This window comes from Nymphaea colorata, chromosome 4 (assembly GCF_008831285.2).
Source record: "Nymphaea colorata isolate Beijing-Zhang1983 chromosome 4, ASM883128v2, whole genome shotgun sequence".
NCBI lineage: Eukaryota > Viridiplantae > Streptophyta > Magnoliopsida > Nymphaeales > Nymphaeaceae > Nymphaea > Nymphaea colorata.
Genome location: NC_045141.1, coordinates 17,925,283 through 17,936,788, shown reverse-complemented (window position 1 = coordinate 17,936,788; position 11,506 = coordinate 17,925,283). Strand labels below are relative to the sequence as shown.

The window sequence follows — 11,506 nt, the reverse complement described above, 5'->3', positions numbered from 1 at the left end:
AGGAGTGATTGGAGATAACCAATCTTTTTCCTTTCATTTCTCTTGCTTGCTTTCCTTCATTTTCCATACAAGCATTAGAAAAAAATGTAATCATGTTTTCAACTTTTAGTTCGACATTCAAACATGATTTTGCTTATTCTTTCTTTTCGTTTTCCTTGCTTTTATCAGCCTTTTTTTTTTAATCCTGCTGCTTTATTATTTTTAGAGAAATAACGCCACAAATGCGATTTATGAATTGAAAAGCCACAAAAAGACCAAAAATTCACAACTTTTCTATGTTGTGTTTAAAGTTTTAAAATAAATGTGTCCAATATATATATATAGCTGTCGGATGCCAAAATTCTTTGCTAAAACAACTGTAAACCATCACCACACCAACCCCAGTGACTATTTAGTGAGAAAATTTTAAATTTTGACCATTGACAACATCTACCATGATTGAATGGTACTATATATATATATATATATATATATACATGTGTGTGTGGCATGCACGAACACATGCACATGAATGGTACTACTTACCTTCACCCGCATTAAGAGAAGACATGGGCCCCTCCCAAGAAAGACCATTTACTCAATGGACCCTTGACAGACGTACAATATGTAATATATATATATATATATATATATATATATCTATAAATAAGTGGGAGAGGCTGAAGTTTATATATAAAAAGATAAAATATAGGCACAAGAGTTAGAATAATCAGACTGCCGATCTTACAATGTAGTTTCTCATGAGAGAGATTAGAAATAACGCCATGTCTGAGAGGAAACTGTCACAATGCCATCATCAGAAGGCAGAAGGCTGTACGCTATCATAGGAGAAGAGCTCGATCGGGGGCGGGCTCCGTTCCCGGCTTGTCCTGTTTGGCATTACGTGCAAGGCCAAGGGGCGTCGACAACGGCATAGAACCGCCATGCCTGACTGCAGCACAGAGTCAAGTTGCAGGAAAACCTCTTTAAGTTCCTCGCCTCGCTTGATGAGCTTCTTGTTCGAATCTACATCGATAGGCAACCATCATAGATAGATAGAATCTAAGGTCGAGGGCTAGCCCCATCTTGGGCAGTGAGAATACTGATGGCCTTAATGATTCTGATTCTCAAAATTTAATACCTCGAGTTGCTCATCACAGCGAGTTACCAAATTAATATTTATGGTGAAATGAATGAATAACATGTTTATTCATTTCATTTTTCCTTCCCCAGCGACCAAGATGGTCACACTTATAATTGGATCGAATTGGTATCAAGATTCTCAAATTTCAATGTCTGGATTTGCTCAGCAGATGCTACTGCCACAAAAGCGATGGATACAAAAAAAAAAAAGTAAATTCCGTGCAATGTGTATTTTTTTAATCGAAGGAAAGAAACTAATCGAGAAGCCGATTAGCTGATTGTACCTTTATCGGAGTGAAAGAAACGAAATTTTTATATGCAACGAAAGGGTCCTGACAGAAGGCGATATCAGCAAGGAAAAAGGCGAAAACCACCAGAATATATTTTAATTACACTTCCATCCCCTCCCTCCAATTGTTTTTCCCCTGTAACAGAGCAAGGAGGTCTTTTGGAACTGTACAACAAAATTATCACATTAACATTCCTACATCAATTGGTTTAGATAATTAGTGAAGAAAAGGAAGACGGGTAGGCTCTTAATGCCTGAAGCTGTACAGTAAAAATTCCTACCATTAATTAGTTCAGATAATCAGGGAAGAAGAAGAAGAAGAAGAAGAAGACTGGTGGGGTCTTACTCCTCCGGCGTCGTCAAGGATGTTTATGATGAGATCGATGAAAGCGCAGACGATGATCCGGTGCGTCTTCTTGTCATTGAGCTTGAGGTAGCACTGCAGCAGCGCCTGGAGACACGGCCAATCCCTCAGCCCATGAGCTTCCACCATCTCCTCCATGGACGCCCTGAAATCCCAATATGGGTCGTCCGAATTCATGGACATCGTAATGCTGTCGTTGCAGAACGCCAACTCTTCTTCTCCGTTGTTAGGTTCCAGAACCCCACCAACACCACCACCATCGCCGCCGCAGCCATCGTTGTGGACCTTCTTAGCTTCTTCAAGGATGGACTTTGTGGTGCAGGGGGAGAAGAAGAAGCGCTTGGAGCTCAGGCCGCTGAGCAGGAGGTCGAGGACGGAGTCGGAGGAAGAATCGGCGGAGGAGGAACATGGGTTGGCGGAGGAGTCGAAGGAGGAGGAGTCTCTAGCTCGGAGAGGGAGAAGGAGGAGGCTTTCCCGCTCTTCTTCCCCGTTTCCCGCACCCGCTTCTTCTTTTTCTTTGGCGGCACTGCGGGGGTCGAGGTAGATGGAGTTGAAGCTCTTGTAGATGTCGTCGGCGGCGAAGCGGAAGGAGTGGGTCTGCGACTGCTGGACGCAGAGGCAGGAGGAGGAGCGGGAAGAGGTGGGCTTGAAGTTGCAGAGCGTCTGCTGGAGGGCTCTAATGGAGGCCATCAGCTTGGGCTTGCCCATTGGTTCCTCTGTCAAGAAAAGCTGTGGAATTTGATGCCTAAAACTTTCTCACTGCCCTCCTAATAAATATGGAGAGAGAGAGAGAGAGAGAGAGAGAAAGAAAGAAATGAAAATAAACTAGTGGGCAGCCTAAGGCTGTGGGTGAAGAGAACAATGCCTCACATCCCTTTCTCTCTCTCTCTCTCTCTCTCACCAAGGAGATCAGATTTTTGCAACTTGAAAGAACTAAAAAGAATGAAGACATATATGTGGCTTTCATTTCTTTTTCTCTTTTATTTAAGGTGCATTTGTTTCACTATGAACATGACGTCTCATCGATCTTAAATCCATGGTTTTTAACATGTAATGTGAATCTTAAATCGATGATCTTGAATAACAAATCTTTTAATACAAATCCGAGACCATCAAATGCAACCTAAAGGTAAACTACCATTGAAATACAAATTTTATTATCAGGACTTAGTTCAAGTCTGGGCAGGAACGAATTTGGTTTGTTTGAACTTGGCAAATCTTGACTTGGTCATGCCAACTCGGTCAGGGGCCCAACAGATTTGGCCAACCGAAACCATTGAACCAAACCCTAGATGAGCCATTCGAACCAACCAACCCTTGACCCTAATAATTAGGGTGATCCCACATTAGTTCGAACTACCAAGAAACATTAGTGTTGGAATAATCAGAAATTCGATTGAATCCATCAAATTACAAACGCATTAAATCGGTCAAGTCAGTGATTCAATTGAGTGGTTATTAATCATCATCAAATATTGCCATATCTATACAAATATATTCGTTTATAAACAAATAGTTACATATAAATTAACTAAAAGTAAAAGATTTAAGCTTAGTTTAAAAAATATTAAAAGATAAAGTGTATGAGACATGGGACCCTTGTATGGACCAATAAATAAAATTTATTTTCCACTAATACAAATCCTGTATATAACCTTATTTACCTCTCGTTAAAGCTTAAGTGGAGAGTCATGCGGGCCCTCCTTCAACGTGTTTAGAGGAAACAAACTTGCAGGTCGAAAGTGGATATTGATTTGGGATGTCAACATTTTGGATATATACGGACAAAATCCAAATCTAACTAGTTATTACTTTAACCTGAAAACCCTTTTCCCGGATGCCACCAAAAGAAGCGTGTAAGTCCTCATCCCTTTCCTCCTACTCTTTGGTTCTAGGGTTGCTTTAGAATCTGGGTAGACTATAGTACACTCTTGAGCTTAAGTCTCATCCTTTTATTCCGAAAAACTAACCATAGATTATATGGTTCGTATGAAACAGTAGTACACCTTATATACCTAAAATGGAGGTCTAGCCATTTGCAAACTATGAGTGATTAGCCTTTGTCCGGGTTACATGACTATGTTTGTTTGAGTGTCAATGGAATGCCATGTGCGCAAACAGCTAAATGTCGGCAATCCCATGACTCGGATCGTTAGATGACCGGGTTACTGGATCAGCGAGTTGACTCATCGATTGGGGTGAGTCAAGATGAGTCATGGTTGAGTCAATGGCGAGTTCGTGTTCCGTTGTTCACCATGCCTTAGGCTTAGGCCTAGTTCTTTTCAATCTTTTAAAGGTTCATTATAAAACTCCAAATGAAAGACATTTGACGTGCATCCATATATGTATATATATATATATATAGCATTTGGCATCAGAAGCTCAACAAGGAATCACTTTCTTATTAGCCCCACCTTAGCTAACTAAAAAAAAAATTACATTATAAAATTTGAAAAACTTTAGTTGGCTCGTGTATTCTGATTTAGTTTAACCTTACCCGAATAAATTCATTGGACAGTTTAACTCGATCGAACGACCGTTTGGCCTGACCTGAACAAAATCCCAACCCCACCCTACCCGAAGCATGAAAGGAACCTATGATCAGCCACTTCTAAAGCAAGGTACGTAGAACAGATCATGTAGCTGGTTTGAACTCACTTGAATTACCAACTGCAAGTCTCCAACGTATGTTCATGAGAGAAGGGAGGAAACCCCAAGCAAGTATAGGGTTGGACATACTGTCGACCCTCGAAAGAAACCTTCTTTAGATTTTCTTTTAATTTTTATGGGGAGCGGGCACGTGCCTGCTGTGGCCTGTATGTGGCTCTGCCTTTCGATGTGATCCAGAAGAGGATGGGGAGGAAGCAGAAGCTCAATTATGGAGAAGGAATAGTAGCAGTCGTGGGGGCCATTGCAATCATGCACTGCTCCTTCTACACTTTTTACTGTTCTGGTTCGTGGCTTCACATAATGTTACTCATCCTTCTCTCTTTATTCAAATTCCCAGTTCAATTGCTAATTTTTGGTCCAATCAGCGTTACAAGAAACAAGATTCATCAAGTTTTATATCATATAGTCTAGACATAAAGAGTTCGTGGATGCGAAATGTTGTTAGATGGTTAAAAAATAAAAGGCTTTTTACTAAGAAATAGTTAATATAAGAGTATCAACAAGAGTTTTATTGTACCACAATGATTTATAGTGATGGTTTATGATAGTTTCAGTAATAAATTTTTAACTATATGATAACATCCGACATCTAGCAGTTTTGAATCATATAAATCCTCTGCTTAGAAAGCACCATAAACCATCACTAAAACATCATAAGCTGTGGCTATACATAAATCATGGCTAATGCTGCTGTAACATGGTATATATATGTAGTGTGTGTGTGTGTATAAAGCTTATTAAAATCACGATAAACTGTGGTTGTATAAACGGTTGCAGATATAAACATTTTTTACATTATTTTGGACATTTTAAACCGTCTGACAATATCTGTCATCTGGGCAGATTTTTATTGCGCTACATGTATCAGACACATATAGATTGGTTTGGGAAATGTTGTCCTGCATGAAAGGTTTCCATGCAGGTTTTTGATGGCAATATTATTCCTGCGTTCTCTCACGTTCGATGCCTCTCAAGAATAATTTTCTAAACAAACTGCTGCGCACATAGAGACGTCTGGGGAATTGCGTCGTAAGCCGAGAGAAATCCCGGGGCCCAAGTCCAGGAAAGCTGTAAAATGTCGCTGTCTGTATCAGCGTCAAGTGGAGGAGTTGCAGGAATTCACCATCACCGTTTCCGTATCCATTCCTTGGCAAACGGGACCAGTTTCATGGCCGAATAATGGTTTTGGCGTCCCACAGCTTGTTTCTGCCTCCATTTTTGTGGACCCCCTCGTCTCACAGCTTCTAATTAACTGTCCTAATTATTAACCTTCTTGAGCTTATCAAATTTGACAGAACTTTCAAGTTTTCATGATTTATTTGGTTTGTTTATGTAGATTTTTAACATTCGAAATCCGGTTGACTCATTAAAATTATTCAAAAGAACTGCATGAAAAAAAAAAAAATCTGAACGGCTGGACGGACTGCTTCTTTTCCATATATGAGCATATCGTGGTGGTACCGAGACTCAAAGCCATGGCTCCTTACTTTTAAGATTTAGGGTTGTTTTGGGACCTGGGTGGAAGTGTCACTCATTATCACTGTTACTTGACTGTCACGCAATGACACCTTTTACAGTTCAAAAGATAACACTCACGAAAAATCAAAATCAAACTATGGATGTAACACCTTAAAAATTTATTCTCATATTGAAGATTGTGGGAGATTCAATAGCTTGTAAAGGGGGTTAAGTTGTCTTTGTTCCTAACTTTTTTGGAGTTGGAGCTGAAATTGTTAAGAAGCGGGATGAGATTCGTCAAACCAGAGGCTCGAGCCTAAGAGTGGGTCTGTTTGTTACAGTGGTATCAGAACTACTTCAACACTCGGATCTGGGGTCCCATTCATACTAACACACGTGTACTTTAAACCAACATGCATGTGGACCGAATGTATGAGTTGGTTGTTAATATTAAGGCGTATTGGCTCGTAATGGCAGACGGCAGACGCGTCGCGGACCCATGTGCAAACAGAGTAGAGATTTGAACTGGTTTGAATTTCAGGCCAGATCCATTTTTTACTCAACTCAATTTGTCCAATTTTTTGATGAATGCAATTTCATCTGACCCTTTGCAAGTAGGCTTTTGTTTGGACTTGGATTCTGTTCCTATACAGCCAAATTTTGAATCGGAGTAAGTTTGGACATTTATACGTAATGGGTGGCAACTTTAACAGATTACTGTCGAATGCAGGATTTCATTCAGGTTCAATTTTGAATCGAATAGAAAATGCACACGGAACCTCGATTCCAAATGGAATCGGTATTACGTGCATCTTCCAAAACAAGAGTAAGAATGTGAAGCTGTTAACGGGTTTTCTTTCCAGGCATGCTCAGTAATAAAGCCAACTCCTGTCATACTCAATCATATTTGTCTTAATTATCTCTCTGCATCCTTCCAAAAATCATGGTTGCTTGTGAACCTGTTTTCCTGCCATATTTTCCCAATAAAAGTTACATGTTTTTATTCTTTGGAAAACGACATTAATCTGTTTATGTGTTGCCTTTGATAGAAAAACCACGCATTCTGCGGAACTGGAATTGCAGCAATTCCATTTGAACGCAATCTTCCAAGAATAATGGAACCTGTGGAGTCCACTCATACGCTCCATTTTGGCTAAAACTGCCTGCAATCATGATATCTGAGAAGGGGAATGAAGACAGGACAGGTGATGGGGATGATTAAATCTGGTTTCCCCAGTAAATGGCACAGTTTTGGTACCAGATGGGGCTCACCAATCTTTGGTCTGATGAGCTAGTTGATGCCGTGCACATAAAAAATGACAAAGATTTGATGTCTTAAGCGCTCTATTTAGGCTTCAAATGAGATGGAAGAGTCGTGGAGTGCACAAAAATCTATTCATTTTGTCCTACGACCGGCACAACAAGCCATCCAATGTCCTACTATAGTTTAAATTTTCAAATATTTTTCGTTGGTCCCTTCGTTCTTGGTTCTTACGGTGGCAGGAAGTGCAAGTTTGGCCTAATGCTTCGTGCAAGGTGATGCCGGGAAACGCAGAGCTCAAGGCTCTGAATATGACAGGCAGAAATTTTGGATTTTAAGAAGAAACCAAGAGTTCCCAGATGTTCCGGAAATGGCAGCACCGAACATATACCCGCCTTTGGAAATAGAGCAATTGCTAGGCTCTCTCTCCTGTAATTTCTTTTTCCTGTTACTGTTTTACCCGCCGAACAATGTCATGGTTGTTGCTTCAAGCCATGGAAAACCGGGGAGTCTTTTTACTGATTTCCCGAACCAATTGTTCCCCTGTTGGTTACCTACCGGCTACTGCAGCGGCCGGACGCAGTCAGTGCAAAGAATCGGGCAATAATTTTCACATTGGCGTTCACCACCAACTTTATTTAATTCACAAATTGAAGTACCACGCTCAAATGCAGAGAATCTGCCTCATTTTCTGTTACATTCAACTTCATGTTTCATCTCGATCTTAGTAATACCCGTTAGAGGACTGAAGTTATTATCTGCTTTTATCCACAAGACAACCTTTTTACCCTGTTCTGTAATATTTGATTGTCTTCAAACCGTTCAAAAATGTAACAGCAGTTAAAATGGGTTCTACATGGAGAAAAAAAAATGATACCAAGTGACAACCAAGGCAGTTAGATGTACCGAATGAGTGGCTTTCTATAATTTTATGAAAGATAAAAGACGAGACCATTGAAAGGACGATCTTGATTCACCTTTGTGTTTCTTTAGTCATGTCATCACAAGAAAAGGGCGCTCTGCCATGATTCTCCTTACACAGGAGTTCTGGTTTGTTCCAGATGCTGTCACTCTTTCTTTTTATGGCAGGACTGGTCCTTGAGACAGGAATCACACCCTTAGCGCCTCGTCCCTAAATGCAAGATACCCATATCCTTTTGACATTAACTGCTCACAAAATGGAGACAAGATAGAAGCCAGAAGCCTTAGGTCACTTCTCTGCTGATATTTATTGGACTATAAAGGATTGGACAAGGTCTTTTGGTCGGTAACAGTTATGGTTAGTGCAGATCAAAGAGCAGGTTAATGTGATATAGTTATTAGCAAAGAAAGAGCAGTTGGGGGATCTATTGGATTGAAGCATGTAGGAACATGATGTTGGTAGTTCCCCCAATCTAAGGGTTGATGGAGAAAGGTAAGAAGGACCACTTTACTCAACTGCATGCACAGGGCCATTTAGATGAGATGGAAAGCACTGAAGCAAGTTGACATGCACCATTTTACCACTCAGGATGGAGTTGTGTGCTGTCCTTCCCTTGTCATTTGCCTTCAAACAACTGCCACAAGCTTCCCTCCAAGCAGTGCAGGCCACCAGAAATCAGCTTTAGGATAAGCAGGCTCCAGCCCTGTCCAAGTCGGCCTCGGACTAGATTCATTAATGCGAACTGGGTTCGTCTGCTTCGGCAAAAGTCGTCTAGCTGGGTAACAAACTCTAATAACTGTAACAGGGACATGAAAACTAAGCCACATGGTGACTCAAATGAATGAGATAGTGAGTGGACCAGCAAATTCAAGAGGTTTTGTCTGGGCTGAGCAAGTGGGCTCAGGAAATGGACTTGGGTCAGAGTATAAACAGCTCTTGGTCCATCAGTTGCTGTCACACCCTGTCTCTTGGTCCTCACAGAAATAAATATCAGAGATGTCCACAAAGTTGCAATGAAACCATGGGATGACGTTCCCTGTTTTTTTCTTTCTGGGACAAGTTTGAGATTTCCTCGGTTGTTAATTGGGCGGTATGCATCGAAAGTAACCTACAGGCAACCAGTTCTGAACTTCAATGGTTAGTTCCAAAAGGTTGGCCAACATAAGGGTGTGTTTGAATAGCAGAGAGGTTGCCAAACAGTTCAACAGTTGTATACAAGCGTATGATAATTCTGTAAACCATCTTGACCATCAGTTTCACTGGGATATGTTATCTCGTTTAAATTGGACACCTTGAGATGAAACCTACATTATTTGGGACCAAGGAACTCCCTGTTTCACGCTTATGGCAACATGGACCATACAGTTGATCTTGTTCTTTTCTGCGTGCATTGATGATGGGAGACCAGCGAATAAATTGATGGACTTCTTGTCGCTCCTTAAACATAAGCACAAGGTGACTTGATCTTCAGTGATCATACATCGTCTATTTTGTGAAGATCAGTGCTTCGAATCACCAATCAACAATCCACTTTTTATGTGAAGTGCAAAGACATCAAGGACACCGAATCCATATGATGGGTCCATTGTTTCTTGGATCCTTATTTTGTTTTCAGTTATTATGCAAGATGGATTTGGGCAGAATCTCAGCAGTTTATGTCAATAGAGGGCACTTCGGGTACTGAATTACTGACGTTCTACAAGTTTGTGAATATGTAAGGGAAGCATTCGGAGGAAGAACAGATAGAGAAGTAGTGCACACAAAGCAGTAAATCCATCATAAGCATCGATATGACTTTTCTTTAGATATAATTTCATTTTGCTTGGTGTGACGTGTGAAACAAGGAGCAAGAAGTACTTGGCCTGGTGAGAAGAGAAGAAGGGGTCACTTGAATGTGGGAAGGAAAGCCTCTAAATTTTTCCCTGGCAAGGTTGGCTGATTGATTATTCAGTGAAATTCTGCCCACTTCAGCTTTTCCATCCATTTCTGATTTCCCCATTTGAATACGATTGCAGTGTTATCTGTATTGTATGATAAGACTCGATATGAGCTCGATGATACACGATATGCCCATGTGTCATGCCTGCATCAGGTGTATTGTACGATACAGAGAGGTGTATCGTACAATACACCTAAGATACAGGGTTAAAATTTGAAAAAAAAAGGCCCCAAGGCCCCTTTTTGCATCATTCTTTTAAACAGGACCCTCTCTTTCTCTAAGCTTCTTTAAAGGCTGTGAGACAGTAAGAGAGAGAGAGAGATTTTGCTGGTTTCTCCAAAAAATTGCTGATTTGAGGAAGAAACCATCGATTTGATGAACTTGTGATGTAGTTTACTAATACTCTATAACACTCAAAAGTCTAAAGTCTAAACTCATATATGATATATGGTCTCTAAACTTGTGATGGGTCATGGATGTTTCAATATGTTATTTTGAATCTCTTAATCTTACTTTTCATTTTTGATGTTTTTGCTAATATATATGCCTATGGTTTATGAATGAGGAAGGACGAATGATGAAGAATTAATGTTCTTTATGTGTGATGATTTTTTTTTTTACACGAAATACATTGCTCTTGATTTTTCAGCTATTTTCCTATTTTCCCTACCTTTTCAGTGTTTTTTAATTTAAAAAATCAATTTTACAATACATTACGATATATTTACAATACGTTGTGATATAGTGGTCAGTCCAACAGTTGCGGTATAGTGTATAGGTCAGTCCGACAGATACGCGATACAATACCCCGTGACAAAACATTGCTAATTTGTTTCCCCAAAATGGTAACGTGAAGGAAATTAGATTTCCTTCTAATCAATTGTGAGAACTTCATTTCGCATTTTGACATGGCGATACAAGCACGGTTATGCGACTATTAATGTCTATTAATATGCTGGCATGATTATTATAGAGTCTTTACTGAACTTGCAGAGAAATGCTTGTCTTACTCTACTACACGTCAATCGTTCAGGTATATATGAGGGAGGAAGTTAGTGACAGGAGGAGCTCACCACATCGCTGAAATGTCGAACGCAGTTTGCACACACGAAGCTGGAATTCAGATTGAAGTTGGCTTTCGTAAGAAGATGCCAAAATTCACCACATCGCTGAACTGCGGAACGCAGTTTGTACACACGAAGCTGGAATTCAGATTGAAGTTGGCTTTAGTAAGAAGATGACAAAATTCATTGGGGAGGGCTCCCGACGATGCAGAATCTACTGCAACTACTGGTCACAGTTGTCGCTTGGGGGAAGATTGCCACTCCCCTACAGTGTATTAGATAGTAGAGAGTCAGAATGAAAAAGAATCAACCAACCAGTTTGCTGTTCAAGAGATCGATCAACTACCTTCCAACAAATCCAGATCCTGCGTGTGTCTTCAAGATGGCTTCTGCTGCAGAAAAAGTAGGATTCGGCTG

The 11,506-nt window shown here is 40.4% G+C and overlaps 1 protein-coding gene across 3 annotated transcripts; it reads right to left on the bottom strand.

Moving 5' to 3' along the window:
• Positions 1-638: 638 nt before the first annotated feature.
• On the bottom strand, positions 639-2,656 carry LOC116252321 (transcription repressor OFP13-like). Of its 3 annotated transcripts, none has more exons than XM_031626493.2 (2): positions 1,758-2,656; positions 639-1,005 (listed from the first exon to the last, which is right to left on the bottom strand). In XM_031626493.2, exons 1-2 carry the CDS (start codon positions 2,481-2,483, stop codon positions 880-882), a joined length of 852 nt encoding a protein of 283 aa, XP_031482353.1. In that variant the 5' UTR covers positions 2,484-2,656; the 3' UTR covers positions 639-879. The 3 variants fall into 3 exon arrangements, with proteins under 3 accessions (XP_031482353.1, XP_031482354.1, XP_031482356.1); XM_031626494.2 differs by lacking the exon at positions 639-1,005 and adding an exon at positions 1,471-1,576 and having other exon boundaries at positions 1,758-2,655; XM_031626496.2 differs by lacking the exon at positions 639-1,005 and adding an exon at positions 1,471-1,547 and having other exon boundaries at positions 1,758-2,654.
• Positions 2,657-11,506: the final 8,850 nt, after the last annotated feature.